Raw genomic sequence first — 21,455 nt, 5'->3', positions numbered from 1 at the left:
CACATGTGCTCACCCACCGCTAGTAAAGATGCAGGGAAATCTCGAATCTCAGCAGTAAGTTATCTAAACCAAATTCCTCGTAGTGTGCATCGTCGTAACATTGCTGTGTTGGTTTGTAGAGAGAATTTATCGAACGCCTTGTGCAGCACTTGCTCGAGCCTCTAGGACAACGTGTTCTGGCAGAACCTTCGGCATCTTATACTGACTTGTTTCCTCGACTTCTTGAGCAGTGTATCACTGTAACTGTTGAGTACGTTCTTAGGTTCTGCGTTTCCTTTAATGTCCAGTATCTTATAATCATCGTAGGAACTTCGCTCAGAGTAATGAGAAACGCAACGAGCTGCAAGCATCTCCATTTGAAGCTGGCGTCATGCATCTGCGCACGTGGACGTTTAAGCTTGAAATCGAGTACAACACGCGCTTGAGATCTTTGTGCAACAATATCGAGCCCAACATGGATACGACTTTGCGTCCAATCAAACGTTTGAATCTCATGAGCCTGGATGGTTTCAAGCGACTGGAAACAACGCTAAGTTCGTGGTTAAATGCAGCTTCGACAACGCCAACTGGACTCGAGTCAGGAAGCGGGAATTCCGCGAGATCGTGGGGTGTTTCAGGTCTAGCTGGTGGCTTTCGTAGCACGTTAGTGAGAACCTTCTCAGGGAGAAGTACGAATGCTCCTCCAGTGTAGATGGTCATTCAATGAACGTCTTCCTTCACTTTACTGTTGCACCACGGCGTCGATTCTCCAGAGCATAAGACTAGATATCCTGTCATACTTGAAGCGCTGGGGGATGTCACTCGTTTGGATATTGTGAACGACGAACCGTAGCATGTCGTCCTTATCGTTTCCGGTGGTGCATATTCGACACTGTACTTGGTTTTCGGTGACGTGGGTGTGGCAAGTGCTTGCATCATGCAAGCAAAGATGCTGTTGAAAGGTATCATAACCTAGCGAGACAACTCGCATAGCAGTAGCGGAAAAAACGGATCGCCGCTCTGTCGCTACGAAAGCTTTTGCTCGATTACACTGCAGCATCAGGCGGCGTAGAGCACGCAAGAAGTGGAGAGTAGTGATATCATCATAGAAGACGTCGCTATCACGGTCCATTCATACACAGAAGAAAAGTGAGCAAAAAGTCCAGGTACGCATGGACTCGTGGCCTACCTGGCGATGATGATCGCTAAGTCTCCCAACTCGGCTCGGTCGGTGGAAAGCCAGTCGAACCCAGTCGTAGAGGGTTTTTCAGCGATTGATATCAACCTGCTATCGTCCCAGTTCAACAAGCGAGGTCGGATGTCTCTCTGCATGCCACAGTAGTAAAAGTTTTAGCCATTATCATTGGATTTGATTCGCATAATGTTTCATACATGAAGATTGCGCTCGACATTCCTCTGGGTTAAGACTAGAGCGTCCTTGTCCGAGTCAGTCGCGTATACACAGCGACTCAGTCGGGAAGCCACAATCGATGCGAAGCCTATTGCATCAAGCCACACAAATCAAAATCTCTGCATTGCAACTCGAAATGTCGAAGGAGGCAAGGCCGTACCGATTCCACATCCAAGTTCGAGAACATTTTGGCCAGCAAACATTCCCTGCATGTAGAGATAGACAGTAGACTTGTGAGACTGATGAAGATGAAGCAGCAACGTTGATCGACGTACCGATGCACTGTACATGAAATCGGCCAGTAGAAATGCCGCTCGCCATAGCTGTGTGCCTGCAGTGTCCCATGTTGTACGACTACGCGCTTCCAAAATGAAGGTTGTGTCCGTGCCTCGATTAGCATGTTCCCATGATCCAGCTGAGGTTTTATCTGAAGCTGGCATCGTCCTACTAGACCTTCGACGCTTGCTTACTTGACGTCGAGGCACAATGATATCTCCATCGTTGTCTTCCACAATCGTTGGCAAAAGGGGCACAGCGAATACGTCTGTATCTGGTCGAGTAAGGTGCTCTACTCGTTGCAGTTCCAACCCCACTTCAGAGCTCACGACATGTGATGTCGACGTCGAAGCTGAGCCAGCACTAATTTGCTCATTGCAGTCTTGCACTATGTAGCTTGTTCCAGCCTCAGCTTCATGGACAAAATTCAACACACAACAGTTAACTTCTTCCAACCTTGTCTAGCATTACACAGCTATTTAGGCACCACTTAAGTTGTCGGAACCTTTTGAGAATTGTAGATCCTGCTTCCATCTCAAAAGTTTGTCGGCGGGGAGCTTGAACTCGTGCTGTGAGCATTTTACAGTCGCTACATCGCACGCTATTGTCAAAGCGAGGTGAAGCGGAACATTGTCACGAGACAAGGCAGCAAGAGTAGCTCCGATAAAAGAATCCCCCGCTCCGTTGGATTCCACCACGTGATCAAGTTGAGTAGTGGGGATATGATGCGTCGCTGAGTCGGTCATATCGAGATAGTACACGCCGTCCGCTCCCCAAGGGCAGATAAACGCTCTCACCCATCGACTCCAGTCCTCGCCCCATTGTTTTTCCTGAATCCCTTCGAAAAATTCTCCAGCAGTGGAAATTTGGATGTTGTCGCGAAGATAATCCTTGGACATGAACACATAATCTGCAAATGACGCCAGTCTACGCACGCATCACAAATAAAAGCGATCAGCTTAAGCAAGAACTAGCTTATGCAATAATACATGCCGATCCTACGTCTTCGCAAGACTCCAGGGATATCTTGGGAACTCAATCTCGACCGAAATCTTCGCTTGGGGCACATGTTCTCGAATGTGGAGCATCATGTTTCTCACGGTCTCCATGTTTCGTCCTTCGAAGTGAAACCACACGGGCGCAATCACATCTTGTCGAACCTGCTTCAAGTATCGTCCAACTTGTGCTGCGAATGCGTCACAACTCAATTCCGCAATCGTCCGGGATGCACAATCGTCCTCGAGCCTGTTTCTCGACTTGCAACAATATACTGCCAGACACTCAAATGAACCACGTAAGCGTATAGCGTATTAACATGTTTCCACCCATTGGAGCTTACCGACACGGGCATGCTGCCTTCCTTCTCAATGACAGCCAACGAGCAGTCCACGTTGAATGCAGCGAGGTCTGCATGGATGAACGCAGCGTCATTATCCTTTTCTGGGTCAGTCGACGTACTCAGCCACCGACAACGACCACCCAGTTGTGAGCAAACGACCTGTGCATGTCGACATGAGTTTTTTCGTCGATTATGCTAGGTACGCGTACCAGGGCACTGGCGGCATTTCCGCCTCTGCACTTGTACGCTGCCAATGATCGCGCCTTGGTGTCCTCTGTACACGATAAAGTGAGCTCAAAAAGCTCTTGCCATTTTACTTTAAATGATTAAGCGAACCTGCAGGGTACGCGGCCACTTCGTGAACCACGTCGATGGCGGCGGTACCGACTGCGATCACCTCCATCGTTGCTCAATTCAATTTTTACGGGTAAAATGTCATTTTGTTTTTAACGAGTCAAACCTGTGATTAAAACCGAATGACTTGTTTTTAACGTTTTTACTGCACCAAGTTGAAGTGGCTTTAGAGGAACGGCATCCACCCGATGTACATTTGGGCGAGGTTTTCGTTCGATGTGGCCTCGTCGATGAGCTTGTCGACTTGGCCTTGCACTGATAATGGCAGCGTTTCGTTCTCCGGTAGGATGTTGCGGTGTGATGACGACACAAGCGGGCGGATGGCATCGCCGAGGTTGTAGATGCCTCGCAACCGATCGTCAATGGCCCTGAGGACAAGACGTGTCTCCTGTTTACTACGCTCACTGGAGAGTTCAGCCGCAGTTTTGCTGGAGACAGCGTCGCTCTGTGTAGTTTTACCACGACGACCCCACTCCACGAGTGGATCATGAATAAAAGATTCCAGCACACTGCGCAGCGTCGCCTTGTTCTCTCGCAGCAACCGCATCGTCACCTCACTCACGCGACGGAAGACACCTTCGTACCCTGTGATCCCGAAGGCGTCAATGATGTTGGGAGTCAACCGAAATGGCACAATCTCTGGCTTTGTCAGCTTCAGACCTTTGTCGAATAAACAGTCAAAATCCACGTGCACGCACTCGCCGTTGGTGCAGTCGATCAGAATATTCTCCCCGTGACGATCTCCAAGTCCAACGATGTGCCCCACCATAGACCACACAGCTGCTGACCGCGAGAACATGAGTCGAGCCTCGAACCATGCAGTCGGATCGGCGAAATTGTTGTAAAACCACTGGTGAAACCTCGGCGTGAATACCGGCATCGACAGCACTTCTCGGCAGTAGAACCGCGCCATCGCAGCAGGGTTATTCGCGTATTTCTTCTGCATATGGAGGTACTGCTCTTTGATCTCATGCGTAAGTCGAACAGGCTGGATATACCCGCGCTCAGTCTTGTGGATCTGGCCGATGAGCTGCCGCATCGCCCTCGTGTGTCGCACCCACTCCATGAGTCCGCTCTCTTCATTCAAGCACACGACGGCGTATGTACGCAGCCGCAATTTACGTTTGCGACCTTCTCGATCTTTCTGAAGGAGCCTGTTGATCATCGAGTTAAACTCCATCATACGCGCGTCCTTGCGGAGATCACCGTTCTTTTCTCGCTTGCATAAGAACGGGTACAGCTGCCCATCGGTGCCCAGAACTTCAATGCGCTTGGGTTTCTCCTTGGTCATCATAACATCTGCCTTGTCACTGAAAGCTTTGATGTAGACCTGTGCGTTCGATGAGAAAGCAACGTGATGCTCATCGCGAGGGGCTAGTCCAGATGTCGGCAGGATCGTGGTCAGCGCCGCCTGGATTGGAACGAGAATTCTGGTCCGGATTCGGCTCAGTCTGATGTGGATCTTACGTTTACTGTTGCCAGGGTCGTGGGCTGCAAGACTGATGAGTTCCTCTGCCATTTTCATGCCCTCAGAGAAGCTATCGGCAATCTCTCTTAAGCCTTGGTGCAGAAATTGCTTTTGTGCACTTGAGATGATCTCACGCGCACGATTCTTCCGCTGTGAGTTCAACGAACGCGAGAGTCCTAGCAGCGACCACATAGCCTGCGTTGGATAAGCCAGGAGCACTTGAACCATGATCCTCTTGACACTGTCGACTACATCTGGATTGGGGTGACAAATGCGCGATGTTACTTGTGGAAAGCACACTAGCCACTCATACGCCGGCAAAGATTCAATGGCTTCATCCACAACTTGAGTAATGCCAGTGAGAACCTTGTGCTCGTTGGTGGACTGACTCAGCCCGATCTCGATCTGCCTCGTTGCCTTGTTCGCTTTGTTGCTCGACCGCCCACTGCTGCTTCCGTACAGTACTTCGCTCAAGTCGAACCACAGCGTCAATAATCGTGGAAGAGACTGAAACACGAACTTTGTCCCGTGTGCGAGCGCTTGAACGTAATTCTTCATCAAGCTGATCAAGTAGCCGTGAAACACCGAATCAAGCAGCAGATCAGCCGCTTCATCACTACTCATGGATCCGTTAAGCGCGTCGGGGTGGCTCATATTCAGCAGATACTCGTAGTACTTCGCCAGGAAGAAATAGCCTTTCTCCCACTTTGGATCAAAGCGAATAACAGCTTGATATCGCTCGATCACCTTCTTCCCTTGACGTTGACCTGATTTCTGCATCCAGTTGGTCGCTAAGAGCAGGTTCTTGGCGCACAAGTGCGGGTCCTCAACGTCATAATCCAACGTAGACGCATCGATGTCAACTGGTTCGAGAACTTGCAACGCCTCGTACATTCGGTCTTGACTCACCAGCAGTTTGGCCTTCTCGATCGAAACATACTGATTGTTCATTGCTTGGGCATGCATCACTGCACTGGTAGCAGTACGAATGAACCCTTCTTTTCTGGTTAGCTTGGCGTACACCAACCAGTTCTCCGATACTTCATTTCGAAGCCCTGCCTCGTGCAAGATTACTCGACGTAGCGCGAGTATCGGGTCACGGTATTTGAGCTGCGTTGCCATCGCATCATACCGTATATTCCAAGGAGTCTGCTTTTTCCAGAGTAAACTGCGTCGACTGAGGTCGTCGCTCTCCTTCGCATTCTGCAAGAAAATAAACCCTTGCTCTGCCTCGTGTAGAAAGTGGAGATCATGTAGCAGAGGATACGCGCGCTGGTAAGACTCAGCCGACGCCGCAGCCAGCGGTCCCATCACTTCTAATCGCGCGGCCTTCAAGTGACGCTGAAATTCTTCTTGTTGACCACCATGTAAGCTATGCAGTACACGAACCAGCATCAACTGCGAAACGTCAAAGCCCTTCAGTCGAGTACTCGCAGTGTCATGAACTGAGCTTCCTGATAAATGAAGTAGCGGGTTTTGCTTTTCAGTACTCAGCAGATCGGTCAGCAACTCCCAACGCGACAAGCGCCACGAGCACTCGAGAGCATACGGATACATTGTCGCCATGAATTGAGGTTCTTGCGTCACGATGCCGTTGATATGCTGCAAGGCACTTTCAAGACGCCCGAGTTGGATCAAGCAACCAATCATTCCTCCATATAGCTCGGGCTTTATCATATCTGGATCTTTGTGTGCGTTTTCCGCATCCAGAATTTGGGCAGGTGGTTGCATCATTGCGAGTTGACTATAAAGCGGCCTGGTCGGAGGTAGCGATTTAAATGACAATGCGGACTGGATTTCTTGAATTGCTTGTTCATAGCAAGCCAGTGCGTCTTCCCATTGAGCAAGCTGTTCGTGGTCGACGATCTCATGCATCAAGTCAGTGAGAGTCAGCCCCTCTTCCTGAGCCTCGTCATTCATGTCGGTTCCGACATCGTTGTGCCGATGTGCATCGTGCAAGCGACGCAATGAGGCTAAACCTACTAACGAGTCCGGTTCGTCCACACTTTTGTAGAGCTGTTGGAGATAAGTGGCATTCTTCGAGACCAGTGAAAGACGGATCGGGCCAGCCACCTCGACACCAGTGCTTCGTGGCTCCGTCTCGTTAAACTCTTCCTGTCGTAGATGAACTTCAAAGTACTGAACTGCTCGGGCATACGCTTTAATTTGGTACGCAGCATTCGACAATGACCGGCTGGGGATGCCTTTTACAAACTCTTCCAGAAATTCCTTTTCGCGGTCATCGTCGATGTCTGAGGCCACATCGCTGCGCCCAGACGCAGACGTTTGGCGACTGGCAGCACTGGCGCTTAGAGCGAGCCGTTTCTTCTCGCTAGTCCAAATCCACTCGTTCAGCTCATCAAAAGTCGAGAAAATGGTTTGGGAGCATTGATCATGACGTCGAAAAAATTCACCAACACCTCTGTCAGATGCACCACCAGTACTAGTTACTGAGTCATTCGTGTGCTCGGATTCAGGAGGAGCCATTAGAACATCATCCACCAAAACACCGCAGTCCTGATCATCTAAAACAGCCATGACCTCTTTCTTAAGCTCTTTACCAACTTCAGGTCTCCCCGACCGAAGTACATTTTGAATCAGATAAGGAAGTACAAATCGAGATATCTGAGGACACGTTGGAAGCGCCGTTCTGCATGCCAAGAAGATCTTCCGCTCAGGTGGCTGAGAAAGGCTAATTAATCGTCGACACCAATTTAGAATCCAGTCTTCATATGACGTCCCGTACATTTCATAAAACGAAATATCATCACGCACCGGATTCAGATTCTGATCAGTGCTTGCCGATGATCGATGATCAGAGCCACTGCTACCATTGCGATGCGAAGATCTACCGCCCAACACGGCGTAGTTTGTTGACCAATAAGGTTCTACGAACTGGAGAACATCTTTTCGATCAAATCGTCTTTTCATCCAGTCAGGCATGGGGGTGCTGGAATCTTGTCTTGACTTGTACGATGACCCAAAATTATTCGTTGACAGACTTTGGCCGCTATGCTGCGGATCAGCTGTCAACTCTGCCAGAAACTTCAGCAATTCCTGGATAGCAAATGCTAGCGAGTCCGTGTTCTCGGGTGCTGCACGCAATTCTTTAACCAGCCATTTCTCGATCAGTACAATAGCTAGATCCTTCGTTGAGTACTCGATCTTTTGATACTGTTTCTCCTTCGCGACTGCAGCACCTCCTTGGGGGCCAGATGTGTAGAACATGTGTAAAGGCACACGGGCGCCATCAATTGCACCCAGAGCACCCAAACATCGAGCGCATAGCAGCTTGATAGGCTCGTGGCATTCCGAGCGAGAAAGTTGCAGAATTGACTGGACTACGCTAGCAAGCGCTTGGTCGATGAAGATATCTCCTTCATTCTGCATAAGCGTCTCTAACTCCGCACCCCGTACAACCAAACAACGCAGCAGCTGCGTTAGTGCCATTTCACGAACCGCTACGTCAAGATGATTGACATACGCCGATAGGTTCATCAAATATTCTCGTAAAGGCCGGCATCTTGGATCTCCATCTTCTTCGTAGAGAACAGCGTAAATCTCATCAAGTTCTGGAATAGACGGCAACAACGGGATCTTCGGGAAAGAAGGCTTCAGTTCAGCTCCTTTGTCAATAAACAGATAGCGTAAAATACCCACCGCCGCTGTCATACATTTCATCTGAGCTTCATCCCGGCTACCTAGCGAGCCGACTCGCCCAGTTCCATCCTGCCTAAAATTCTCCAACGACTCGACATTCCAACATTGACTACCAGTAATCGATGCATCTTCAATTAAAATTGCCGAGGACTCGTGGCCGAGGCATGAGAGCAAGCTGACAACTATAGAGCTCAGGTTCGCTTCCAAAGCCTTCGTCGACAGCATCTGTAGAAAATTTCCCCACGCTTGAATGGCATGCTCTTGCAACCCATGCTCCGTCAGACCAACTTTTAGAGTTGCCATCACTTTTGGAACAAATGGATCCACGACCCCACTGTTTTGCGTGTCGGCAGAGGAGCCACCGTAAAGATCAAGCAAGCACTCAATGCTTTTGATCGCACGAATTTTCATAGCTGACGAGTTTTTGCCGCTGATTCGATTGCCTAGATCCGTCATGAGCGCCAGAAAAAACTGTCGGGGCATGCATCCTTCTCCAGGCTGAAGACTCGCTACCTGTTCGATGGTTTCTGCTTCCCCTGCATCCTCATTCAAGCAATTTGCAACCTCTCGCATAGCACGTTTGGCCATACGAGATTGAGGCCCACCAAGCTCCCACGCGAGTAAGTTCATTAGTCGCAGCGAGGAGTGTACAATCACATCACGGACTGTCGAGTTCTCTGGCAAGAACTTGAGTAAAAACTCCCATTCCGCCAACCGGTTTTCATTCGAGACTGCTTGCACTTGATGGATAAGCAAATCTCTCAACACGTAGTCGAGATGGTTCAAGAGGAGATTAGTGACATTCATCTGCAGTGCTTCATCCGCGCCATCGCCAGCCATTACAATATCTTCTTCTGTCCCGTTAAACTCGGCCACAAACGCATGCAGCATATGCTCATTTTGATGAACAACGTACTTCGGAAGAACGTACGGCGCACTCGCTTTCAAGAAAAATTTAATATCAACTTTCCCGCCCATAAAAGTACGGAGAAACAGCGTAAGACTTCGAGTTTCCAATAGTCCATCGATAAGGGGAAAGTAGAGCAGTTCAGGAAAATCTACACACAACCGTCTCCACGACAAGCCGTGGTGCATTGTGATACGGCAAATCTGGGAGTAAGCCATCACTGCGCATCGCGAACGTTTCGAAAACATGAACCGATTCCATAGAGATACCAGTCGTAAAAGAATCCACGTGCAATTATCCCCACGATCACGTTGGTGCGGGTCACATTCACAGCCAATAGAGCCCGCTGCCAACATCATCTCTGCGATCTCGTTATCATCGTTACTTTCTTCAGCCGCCGTCATGTAACCCTCCAATCGCTCTATTAGTCCAGTAAGTCCATCTCTCGCTGGGTCGATCATTGCATCTAGAAGTCGAGGTTGGTGGGCAATCGATTCTAGTACAGCTTGACGGACCAGCTTGGAGCGATGCTCGAAGCACGTGAGAAGGTACTCCACGAATCGCTTGGCAGTGTAATCGTTACCATAATCAACCTCACAATGCTCAAAAACGCTCGACAATGCATTGACTTTGACGACCTGCATGATTTCAGTAGCACTGCCAATCTCACCACAAATCGTTGGCTCGAACAACGATAATGGGATCGGCATCGCTTGACAACCATCAGCGATCTTTCGACATTGGCAGCTTTTGGAGTGACAACAAACGGCACTTGCTCTTCTGTCATTGAAATAATGCACCCCCTCAGCGGATGCTTGACCGTATGCCGTTGCGCAGAGTACCGCCCCGCACGCTTGAGTTATCGCCGACGAAATTGCATCTGATCCCGTGCGCTGAATTTTGCTATTAAAGGCTTCCATGATGCAAGTAGCCATCTTCTTTGGGGAGGTTAGAGATCCAGCCACCACAAAGAAAGCGAGAAGTGGAGCCATAGCAAGGTAGGAACACACTGTCACATCAAGCGACGTTTCTTGCAATATCGCTCGGTAAACAATCCTCCATGGTAGAGCATTCCGCCACGAATCCTCGGCGACGATATTGAGCGTCGCAGGACGTGACCACACAAAGTATACCAAGAATGGACCACGGAGGGCCACTGACTTTCGGAAAAGAACCTCGAGTACAGTATCTGCGCTCCGAACATATTCGTACGACACTTCATCGAGCCTCTCCGACAGGGACATGTCGTGGCACTTAGGGTGACGTTGGTATAACTGTAGAAAATCCAAGTATTCCCAACAGTCTGGCTCAACGAACGCGTTGTCCCGTTCTAAACTACGTTCAAAAATCTTTTGAGTCTCCACACTCTCCACAACTTTGGTAAGCAGACCACGATACTTTTCGATTTCGTGATCGTCAAAATACCGCAGCAAGATGATCCATAAATCCAAGTATTCGCTAGTAAGGGATGTGAGTGACGGCGCGTAAGTGTTCACAATCAAATCGACACGCTGGAGAAGAGCTCGGAAAATGGCAAAACTCTCTAGTCGTGCAAAAGCTGCGATGTAGCGACGAAGAGGCAGAATCACCCGCAAACCAGTGGAGATACCCAGTATGCTCTTTCGATCACTGCCACTATCAAAAGAAATAAGATCAAGTAGCCATCGACCTAACTTTTCGTGCAACTCGGTGGTGTTATCTCGACGCAATCCGGCAGATGAATCTCGTGTATCCAATAACAAATTATTTCGCTTCCGCTTCCTTGACGCGCTGGCGCTTTGACTTAGATTCATCGCGCTTGGCCCATTTCCGGCTAATTCCTTCGATATGAATCGAACCACTTTCGTCAGCATTTCCTTCGCCGAGAGCACGTAGTGGATTTTATCTATGACACTTGATGTCATTGCTGGATTCAATACTTTTAGATCGACAAGCTCCAACATGTCAATAAATAATGAAGCGGCAGACGCAGTTTTCGACTGGCGAGTGTACACATCCAAAATCGAAAGGACAGCCATCCAAATCGATTCCACGATGTGTTTTCTCTCACGACCAGCCCCACGAACCTGATCCATATTCCCGTATACCCACGACTCGAAACATGGCCATAACGCATCGCTGGCAAACTTGGAGAGACGAGGATAAGACGTACTAATTAGCTCAAGGATGGCAGCACAGGCCTTCCATGTCCGCGCATTCGCTCCACGAAGAAAGCTGTCCTTCAAGTACATCAAACTCAAGCGGACAAACCGTCTTTCAGTGGATACGCTGACTTGCAAGATGGTGAGCAATAATCGAAGTGTGCTTCGTGTGACTTCGTCCGCGTCTTGGCTCGATACAGCACCGTTCATGCTCTCCCCGCCGGTGTTTTTCGCAAGTTCTTCATTTTTACTGATAAACAATTCTACCAGTTGGCATAGTCTGTCGAAACACTGGTCGCCTTCCAGCATCGCGTTATGCTCTCGAACGATCCGATCCGCTAGCACTATCACCGATTGCCGAAGCGCCACAACCATACCATACGAACTGACGTGAATAGACGGCAGCATCTTCTTTAACTGCTCTCTGCGTTCGTAAAGCTGGTTCACATCTGTAATCGGCATGCATCCACACAGCGTAACATTGCTCTTTGCGCCGAGCGGTCCATCTGCATCTTGGTACACGTGAATCGCCGTATCCAAGTAGCAGGCAACGCTCGCTCCACCAGGCAACGTGTCCGTCGAGTCTCGGTTCTTTAACGACTCCTCCAGTAAAAAACAGTCCTCTAGCAATTGCACTGTGTCACGGAAGAAGTGAATAAACCCATACACATCGTTTCTCTGCAGGAACAGCACCATTTGCAGCGTTACGTCGCGAACGTCTCGCTGTGCCTCCCGTAGCTTGTCGTTGGTGTAGAACGACACCATATAGAATAACATCGTGGCCATAGTCGGGTAGGACGGGAAGCCTGACGCCTCTCCACGAGCCACATTCGCGTTGCTTTCCATAAACAGCGTCATTGAGTGCGGACATGCGCCACCTCCCAGCAGAAGATTCAGTAGTTGACACAAATCTTGCAGCACGGGCACGGCTTTATCCGTCGACAGCGTCGCCACGGGCCGCATGAGCTTTGGTAATATCTTGCGCAGCTTGGTCAGCATGGTCTTGCAGCGTCGGATGGCGGCAGGAGCGCTTGATTCATAGGCACGGTCATCATGCTGGCGCTGATGAGCACGTACAAGCCGCAGTAAGCTGTCCACGTCGCTCTTCTCGGCCTCCTCAGCACTCGAGCGTGTCGCCATTGATCGACAAAATGTTGCACTTTGAATGCGGGCTCTCGTTTAAGTACGTTGAAGTAGCACGCACTTCAGCGGAGTTAAAGACGGTGTGGCGCACATAAAACGTTTTAAGCCAAACGATTCACTCTTGACCCCACACGACAAGATGGCAACCAAGGGTGTGTGGCAGCTCAAGCAGGTGACGATCCGTTACTGCCAGCACGGCGGCAGCAGTCGCTACGTTCGACAGCTTCTAGGTGATGAGCGTTTCGTTAAGTTTGTCGAGGAAAATCCGCAAGTGCAGTTCGAGACGGAGCTCAAAGGTGCTCGTCACCCCATCCTCATTGGAGACTACGGTGCGTACAACAGGCACTATTGAGGTTACAATTGAAAATTTAAACATTTTTTTGACGCGTTATTATAGTGACAAATGAGCGCAAGGTGTCGGATATTAAGAACCAGGACATTCCCTTCATCATGAAGCAGGTACGGATTTAAAAGTGTGACTGCAGCTTATGAAAATGCCACCCATGCACTCTACACAAGGAACGATCGTAGCGCTGCATTGCTGCTGCCTAGTGATAGTAATGCTGACGACTTTGTCGCAATTTTGTTGCTGGTGTGATTGTGCAGCTGGAGCGCCTTCGCAACTCAAGCGGCCGTAAAATGACGCACATCAAGAAGCCAGTCTTCACCAAGCGCCCAACCGCTCAGGGAATCTGGCAGCCGGACCTCGACTTTCCGGAATTCAAGATCAGCGACCGCACGTAGATGTCGATGCTAATAGGTTGGAAGAGTATCGATGGTGCAGCCCTGCTACCAGATCGAGGATTGCAACTGTCGTGCAAGAACTTACAGCTCCGAGTGTTCAATGGCACTACACGCAGGACCCTTTCAACAAATGTAGCATCAAATATATTCCTTCAACAACCGCTGAGAGGTAGGAAGCGGGGTCTACCACCTGGTCTCCCCCCCTCTCATCTAACTGTTTCGTATCACAACGTCAAGACGCTGCAGGCAGCGGCAGCTAAGAGATCCAGCACCTGGGGTACTACAACCGGCTTAGAAACCGTGCAACACCACCTGGCTATCCATGCAAATTTCCTGGTCCAGCAGGAACTCACGGATGTTGGTTCGCTGGTCACCCGAAAGCTGAATAATTTCACCAAGCTCGTCGTCCTTGACGATGGCACCGTTGCAGCTGAAGTTCTTCTTGAAGGCCTTGAGGATACGCTTCACGTCCAGGTCGTCAGCCAAGCCCTGCACCGTCGTCAGACACTTGCGGCCATTGCGCTGCTGCACACGCACGTGAACCTTGCCGCCGCCGATGCTCGAGTCGTCCTTGGCGTCAGCAAAGGCATCTGCAGCCCGAAAAACAGGAGGAACAGCATCAGCACATCGCTACGCATCATCCTGACAAAAGCGCGTTCAGCGCGTCATCCTATACTCGCCACAATAACGCACCGAAGGTCTGGAAGTTCTGGATGTCGGCCATATTCGCTCGATACTGTCGCTATTTGAGTGGCTATGGGTTCTCCCGTGGCCTTCTTGAGCGATATGATTGGTCAAAACAGTGCATTACCAGTCCTTTCCATACCTCGTTATCATTGGTGGAAATTTAAAAGTTGAAGCCGCGAAAGGTTGCGATCATCGAGTGAATCGGACATGGGCAACGCGCTGCTGCTCACAGCTGTGAAGGACCATCAGGCTGTGGCGCTGGCGGATGCCATTCTCCCCTTCGACAACTTACGTCTTCGTGAAATTGAGGCATTTTGGCGCGCGTTCTACGACTCAGCGACGAGCTTCGCGCTGTCCAAAACTCAGTTGCGCGTCATCTGCTGCCGTGCTGTCGTATCGGGCGTTTCCAGTCTGCACGGCTCAAATGCACGCATTACAGAGTATGCCGACGGTGCATTTGATTTGTTCACAGACTCATTGATGCAGAGAAGGTGGCAGCAAGGGCAACCGGGGGCTCGAGGACTACAGAGTCAGCAGTACCAGAGCCCAAGCGACAGTATGGCAGCGATTGACGCGCTCGAGTTCCTCTCGGCTATTGCATTCATCGCCGCCATTCCGCTGGACGAGAAGATCGACTTGCTGTTCGATTCGTGGGATATGTCAGAGGACGGAGCATTGGACTTAGACGAGTTCACAATATCACTGAAGTCCACTATATCTGGACTGGCGAAAATTATCCAACCAACTTCGAACAGCAACGCGACAACTTCAGACACAGCGGTAGATGAGGAGGAGATCATTATGCTCGCAGAGTCGATTTTTCGAGAAATTGCTAACTGTGGGGCTTCATCGTCCAAGGAGAAAGGGTTCGAGGAGTCGACTACCATTACCTGTGAACAGTTTCGTGAATTCTGCATGAAAAACAAACGAGCAAAAGAGCTGCTTGACTTGTTTGATGTGGCAGACTCTAGTCCAGAGAAGCGTATTGTTGATCATGAGGAGGAAGGAATGTCGCCTGGGTTACTGGCTAAACTTGAAAAACACTCTGAGCCAATAGAATTTTCAGCAGTCGTAGACATACCGATGGACACTATACAAGACGATGTTGGAGACATGTTTTTAGCCGTGAAGCCGTGGATTGGAGCAATTGTGCCCCCAACCAAAATCCCACCGCTCTCTAAAGGAGCTCCGTTGGTCTCAGTCAAGCTGGACTGGATATTCGGATATAGTGCTCAAGACTGCAAGAACAACGTGCGCTTCGCAGCAACGACAGCCAACGCTAAAGCTGGACGCTTCGAAGAGATCGTCTACCCAGCCGCAGCAGCTTGTGTGGTTCTAAACACGAAGACCATGACCCAGCGGCATCATCTTTCCCACACAGACGACATTCTGAGCTTGTGTCTCCACCCACGTCTTCCATTAGCTGCAAGCGGCGAAATTGGTAAACAGCCAAAGATTATAGTCTGGAATCTGGAAACGATGGATGATCAGTGCATCGTACAAGGATTCCACAAGCGTGGCATCTTACAACTAGCTTTCCTGAGTCCTGAAATGTTGGTGTCTATAGGTGGAGATGACGACCACAGCATTGCAGTTTACGAGTCGAGCAACAATTGGAAGTCCGCAGCTCTGAAGATAGCAGTGAAAGGCAACAAAGCGGCTCCGTTTCACATCACGACGAACCCTCGCGTGTCTAGCGAGTTTGTCACGTGTGGCCAAAAGTACGTCGAGTTTTGGTCTCTTCAAGGGAAGGAGCTTGTGTCGAAAAAAGGTTTACTAGGAAAGAAAGGGTCTCTTCAGCCTTTTCCTGTGGCTCAATACCTCGAAACAACAGACCGAGCTGTGGTGGTTGGTACGAGTGATGGCTGCTTGTACTTGTTTGCGGGCAGACAACTGACAAACGTCGTGAAAGCGCACGAAGGAGCGATTACTGCGTTGTATTACGCTTCAGGACTGCTGCTTTCCGGTGGACGAGATGGTCAGATAATTCAGTGGGATGATAAACTGAAGCAAGTAGGCTCTCCAGCCCAGATCCAGAACTCACTTGAATCTGCTGTGCTACCCCAACGCAAGGGAATACGAAGCTGCTGCTATTCTCCTGATAGACGGGCCATTCTTGTCGGCACTTTGGCGTCCGAGATTTATGAACTTGACGCTAAGACCGGACAAAACATCCACTCGGAGCCACTCACCAAAGGGCATTTTCAAGGAGAACTTTGGGGAGTGGATACTCATCCGACAAAGCAGCAATGTTGTACGGTTGGAGACGACCAGACACTGCGCGTTTGGGACTTGGCAGAGAAGTTCGAGCTGGGATTCCTAGAGTTACCGATCCCGGGACGAGCTTGTGCTTACTCTGGAGATGGCAAATTAATCGCAGTTGGTCTTGGTACCGAAGGCTCTGGCAAAACGGGAAATCCTGCTGCCAATGCGAAGAAACAACAACCTAACGGGGGCTTCGTGGTGTACAGTGCCACTGATTTATCCTGCGCGAAAGAACCTTGTTTTGATGCGAAACGATGGGTGAGCGATGTCAAATTTTCGCCCGACAATCGAACGCTGTCCGTAGCAAGTCACGACTCCAAGATCTACTTGTACAACGTGCTTAAGGGCTTCTCTCGGACACATGTTTTCAACAAGCATTCGAGCTATATCACACACATGGACTTCTCACTGGATGGGAACTACTTGCAGAGCACTTCAGGTGGATACGAGCTGTTGTTTACTGAAGTGAAAACTGGAAAACACGTCACTAATGCCACAACGTTTCGAGATGAGATATGGCACACAATGACTAGCACGTTGGGGTGGTCGGTGCAAGGCATCTGGGAAGCGGAGAGTGATGGTACTGACGTGAACGCTGTCGATCGCTCTAATAATGGGAAGCTCTTGGCAACAGGAGATGATTTTGGAAAAGTCAAGGTATTCCAGTATCCTTGTGCCTTGGAGAAATCTTCGTCCCTCGAACTGCGTGGTCACGCTTCTCATGTCACCGGCGTGAGATGGTCTTCTGGTGATCGCTACATCGTCTCAGTCGGTGGAAACGACAGGTGTGTCTTCGTCTGGGAGCATGACAAGCAACCCGTTCAAAAGGATATCTTCTTGCGTCGTCCGAGTGAGACTGAGAGCGACTATGACGACATCGACGACCTTGAAAGAAGAGCCGATGATCCTTTGGAGGTGGCCGCTACGAACGATGACATTGGCGATGAATTTATGGCAGTGCGTCCATGGCTCGGAGCCGTTGTGGCTCCTACGAAAGCTGCATCAATGAAAGTAGACAGCACGTCTCCGAATACCAGGCTGGAACTGGAGCGAGTGCACGGGTATCAAGCTCAAACAGCCTCAAATAATGCCAGATACGACTCCAATGGCAAGGTGGTGTACCATACTGCCGCCCTCGGTATCGTGTTCGACAAAGCGGCTCAACGTCAATCATTTTTCAGAAGTCACGACGACGATGTCGCTGCCTTATGTGCTCATCCGAACGGCACTACGTTCGCTACTTCACAAATGGGTAAGAAACCCAAGATTTACGTCTGGGATTCTGCAAGTGGAGTAGCTGTAGCGCCGTGTCTTGAAGGATTCCATCAGCGGTTTGTGAATGCTATCTGTTATTCAAGCGATGGCAGTAAACTTGGGAGTGTGGGCGGCGACGATGACCATTCCATCGCGATTTACAATTGGCAGAGTGGGGTGTTGTCGTCGCAATCTCGTGGAGAACGTAACAACGTGCGTGGTATGTGCTACCACGCTGCTACTAAGGAATGGGTAACGTGTGGTGACAAGCATATTCGCTTTTGGACAGAGCAAGGGAAGAATCTCACTTCAAAGAAAGCAATTTTCGGCACGAAGGCGTATCAAAGTGGCAAAGTTCCGTCCGCGTTTGACTGTGTCGTCTCTTTTGGACAAATGGTTGTCGCAGGTGGCTCGACCGGCCATCTCGTAGTGTTTCAAAGCTCTGTGGAGGTCACAAAGACTGTTCAAGCCCATGAAAGTGCGGTACTAGCTCTTTATGCAACGAAGAGAGAGCTGATTAGTGGTGGAAAGGACTCCAAAATCGCTGTTTGGGACGCGCAGTTCAACAAAGTAGCATCTTTTGATATGAAGGAGTGCACACTTCAAGGATCCAAGCTCTTAAACTCGGAGATTCGAAGTGTTTGCTCCAGTAGAGTCTCGCCCAGACTCTTCTTAGTTGGTACCGGAGGAAGCGATCTCGTCGAATTCGATGCTGGTCGCGCTCAGCCAACGCTATCAACGATCACTCGTGGACATTGCCGAGTTGAGGTCTGGGGTCTTGCTTGTCACCCAGTGAAGCCGGAATACTGCACTGTTGGTGATGATCAGACTATCCGAGTGTGGTGCTTGGTCAAGAAAACTCAATTGAGAATTCAGAGACTGGAATGTGTAGCACGTGCTTGTGCACTGACAGATCCAGCTGACATCGTGGCGATTGGCTTTGGCGGACGTAACGCGATAAATGGATTATCGAAAGCAGCTCAAGCGAAAATTGGCGGCATCGTCCTGCTGTGTTATACTGACTTAACAAAGAAAGTGTTCGAAGATCGGCCGTCCAAGCAAGCTATTAGTGAGATGAAGTTCTCGCCGACTGGCTCCGTTCTTGCGGTCGGATCGCATGACCACAAAATTTATCTGTATCGTCTCGACCGCAATGCGACTAAAGTCGTGAAAGCAGCAGTTTTTGATAAGCACCAGAGCTATATTACGCACTTGGACTTCTCAGTGGATGGTCAAGTGCTACAGAGTAACTGTGGTGCCTACGAGCTTCTCTTTAGTAATGCCCATACGGGTAAACATATCACGTCTGCAAGCAGCACGAAAAATACCCCATGGCATTCCTGGACATGTGTGCTTGGATGGCCAGTGCAAGGCATTTGGCCGCCGTGTTCCGATGGCACGGATGTCAATGCTGTTTCGCGCAATTCTCGGGAAAACCTTTTGGTCACGTCGGATGATTTTGGTATCGTCAAGCTGTATCGCTATCCTTGTGTGGCGAAGAATGCGAGCTCAGTTGATCATCGTGGACATTCGTCTCATGTGACCAACGTTCGGTGGTCTCATGACGATAGCTACGTCGTTAGTATTGGCGGAAATGATCGATCGGTCATGGAGTGGCGAGTCTTGAGCGACGGCGAGCAGATTTCAGCAGATTCTAGACCTGATAAACTATTGAGCTCAATGGAATCAGAAGACGCTACAGACTCGTCCTTGGAATCGGAGGAAGAATCTTTTGACGACTCTGCTGGTGATGAGTTTATGGCTGTGAAGCCTTGGATAGGAGCCATCGTTGCCCCCACGAACGCTGCTACGCCAAACTCGCGTGAGCCAGACTTGAAAGTGGAATTGGAATGGGTGTACGGGTATCAATCGGAGCTGTCAAAACAAAATTTGGTGTATAACACACACGACGAGATCGTGTATCACACAGCTGCTGTGGGGATCATCTATGACTCAACGAACCACCTTCAAAGACACCACATCGGGCACAACGACGACATTATCAGCTTCGCACTCTGTGATACCAAACGTAACCTTATCGCAACAGGAGAGCGCGGGAAGAAGCCAGCGTTGCGAGTCTGGGACGCGCATACTGGCGAGTTACGCTGTGAAATGAAGGAGTTTCATTCGCGCGGAATCATGTCACTTGCCTTTAGTAGTGACTCAACGAGGCTGGTTAGTGTGGGAGACGACGACGATCACTCGTTGGCGGTTTGGAGCGATGCTAGCAATGGATCCTGGACTTTGACAAAACTTCTGGCTACTGGTAAAGGCGATAAAGCAGTGAATCGCTTTGCTTCTTTTGGAGTAAACGGCGATACGATCGTCACTGGCGGCGTGAAGCACGTGCTGTTTTGGTCTGTCCAAGGGAAAACGATCGTTTCGAAGAAAGGAATTGTTGGCAAGAAGGGCACTTTACAAACATTTCCAACCGGTTGTAACTTCGGAGGGGACTTTGTTACAGGCACAGCAGGCGGTGAGTTGTATGTATGGAGAGGCAATGGTCTCTCACGAACGGTAAAGGCACATGAAGGAGAAGTTCGAGTCGTAGCAAGTACACTTCAGAGTGACAACTCGACTGGAACATCCGCTGTACTTTTGTCAGGCGGAAAAGATGGGCGAGTTGTCATGTGGAACTCTGCGTACCAGTCGCTCAAATGTTTCGATCTGGGCGCAATGCACGTTGGCAGCTTTGGCAAAGTCATCAATAGTGTGTTTTTAAGCGCAACTGGTAGGAAACTGCTTGTTGGTACGTGCTCCAGTGACATTATCGAGATAGACGTGGTAAGTGGAGGTGCGCTGAACGGCGGCCAGCCATTATTTTCCGGTCACTTCACGATGGAGCTGTGGGGTCTAGCTGTGCATCCTTCTCAGCGCGAGTTCGTCACAGTTGGTGACGACCGAACTTTGCGTGTGTGGGATATGGAAGCCAAGAGGTTGATCCAAGCGCACTTACTCCCAGCTAAAGCTCGTGCGTGTGCGTACTCACCTGATTCCGAACTGCTAGCGGTTGGCTTTGGCGGTGACAATGGTGTTCGACAGAGGAGAAAGCCGGCATCTAAACAGGGGCAGCAGTCGAGAGAAGGAGGCTTCGCTGTATTGCGAGCAAGTGATCTGGACATGGAGACATTCGTGTTTGAAGACAAACCAGCGAAGGAGTGGATCAGTGACGTCAAGTTTTCTCCAAATGGAGACCTGCTAGCACTCGGTTCGCATGACAACTCGATCCATCTCTACTCTGTGGGTTCTGTGGCGTCCGACTTCAAGAAGCGGAAGCCATTCAGCAAGCACAACAGCTACATCACTCACTTTGATTTTTCACAAGACAGCAGCTACATTCAGTCCAACTGTGGCGCATACGAGTACTTGTTCTGCGATACAGCGTCGAGTAGTCAAATTAGTCGGGCATCATCCGTGCGGGATGTGAAATGGGCAACGTGGACGTGCACTTTGGGTTGGCCGGTGCAAGGAATTTGGCCGGAATGTGCCGACGGAACGGATATCAATGCAGTCTGTGCGTCTGCGTCGCGTACAATCCTCGCGTCCGGAGATGACTCTGGCAATGTCAAGTTCTTCCGCTATCCCTGCATTCCAAAAGGGGTACGCTTGTTGTTGTCTAGTTACGACTTGTATTTGTCATTTCACACAGCTCACAATGTGTTTTGCGATGGTATTTACAGTCGAAATTCATTGTGTGTAGAGGTCACTCTTCCCACGTCGCTAATGTGCGCTTCAGCTTCGACGACAAGTATCTGATCTCAGTAGGAGGAAACGACAGGTCCATTTTCCAGTGGAAGTTGGCATAACCCAGATCCCTGCAGCACCAT

General features: G+C 49.8%; 5 protein-coding genes across 5 annotated transcripts; 2 read left to right on the top strand and 3 right to left on the bottom strand.

The window, feature by feature from the left end:
* Positions 1-509: 509 nt before the first annotated feature.
* On the bottom strand, positions 510-3,017 carry PITG_02496 (uncharacterized protein; the record flags this gene model as incomplete). Its single annotated transcript, XM_002907374.1, has 6 exons — positions 510-630; positions 1,169-1,305; positions 1,666-2,127; positions 2,464-2,593; positions 2,669-2,922; positions 3,006-3,017. The coding sequence occupies 6 exons, from the start codon at positions 3,015-3,017 to the stop codon at positions 510-512; spliced, it is 1,116 nt and encodes a 371-aa protein (XP_002907420.1).
* Positions 3,018-3,525: 508 nt separating this feature from the next.
* On the bottom strand, positions 3,526-12,675 carry PITG_02495 (phosphatidylinositol kinase (PIK-L4); the record flags this gene model as incomplete). The annotated part of the gene is made up of 1 exon (XM_002907373.1): positions 3,526-12,675. One exon carries the CDS (start codon positions 12,673-12,675, stop codon positions 3,526-3,528), a length of 9,150 nt encoding a protein of 3,049 aa, XP_002907419.1.
* Positions 12,676-12,782: 107 nt separating this feature from the next.
* Positions 12,783-14,007, top strand: PITG_02494 (uncharacterized protein; the record flags this gene model as incomplete). Its single annotated transcript, XM_002907372.1, has 3 exons — positions 12,783-13,007; positions 13,076-13,137; positions 13,285-14,007. The coding sequence occupies 3 exons, from the start codon at positions 12,818-12,820 to the stop codon at positions 13,420-13,422; spliced, it is 390 nt and encodes a 129-aa protein (XP_002907418.1).
* PITG_02493 (eukaryotic translation initiation factor 1b, putative) lies at positions 13,285-14,165 on the bottom strand (the record flags this gene model as incomplete). The annotated part of the gene is made up of 2 exons (XM_002907371.1): positions 13,285-14,012; positions 14,116-14,165. The coding sequence occupies 2 exons, from the start codon at positions 14,144-14,146 to the stop codon at positions 13,714-13,716; spliced, it is 330 nt and encodes a 109-aa protein (XP_002907417.1).
* Positions 14,166-14,316: 151 nt separating this feature from the next.
* PITG_02492 (microtubule-associated protein, putative) lies at positions 14,317-21,434 on the top strand (the record flags this gene model as incomplete). Its single annotated transcript, XM_002907370.1, has 5 exons — positions 14,317-15,091; positions 15,179-17,159; positions 17,268-19,248; positions 19,351-21,228; positions 21,309-21,434. 5 exons carry the CDS (start codon positions 14,317-14,319, stop codon positions 21,432-21,434), a joined length of 6,741 nt encoding a protein of 2,246 aa, XP_002907416.1.
* Positions 21,435-21,455: the final 21 nt, after the last annotated feature.

This window comes from Phytophthora infestans, genomic scaffold (genome assembly GCF_000142945.1).
Source record: "Phytophthora infestans T30-4 supercont1.3 genomic scaffold, whole genome shotgun sequence".
Taxonomy (NCBI): Eukaryota; Oomycota; class Peronosporomycetes; order Peronosporales; family Peronosporaceae; genus Phytophthora; species Phytophthora infestans.
This window is presented reverse-complemented; position numbering and strand designations above follow the sequence as displayed.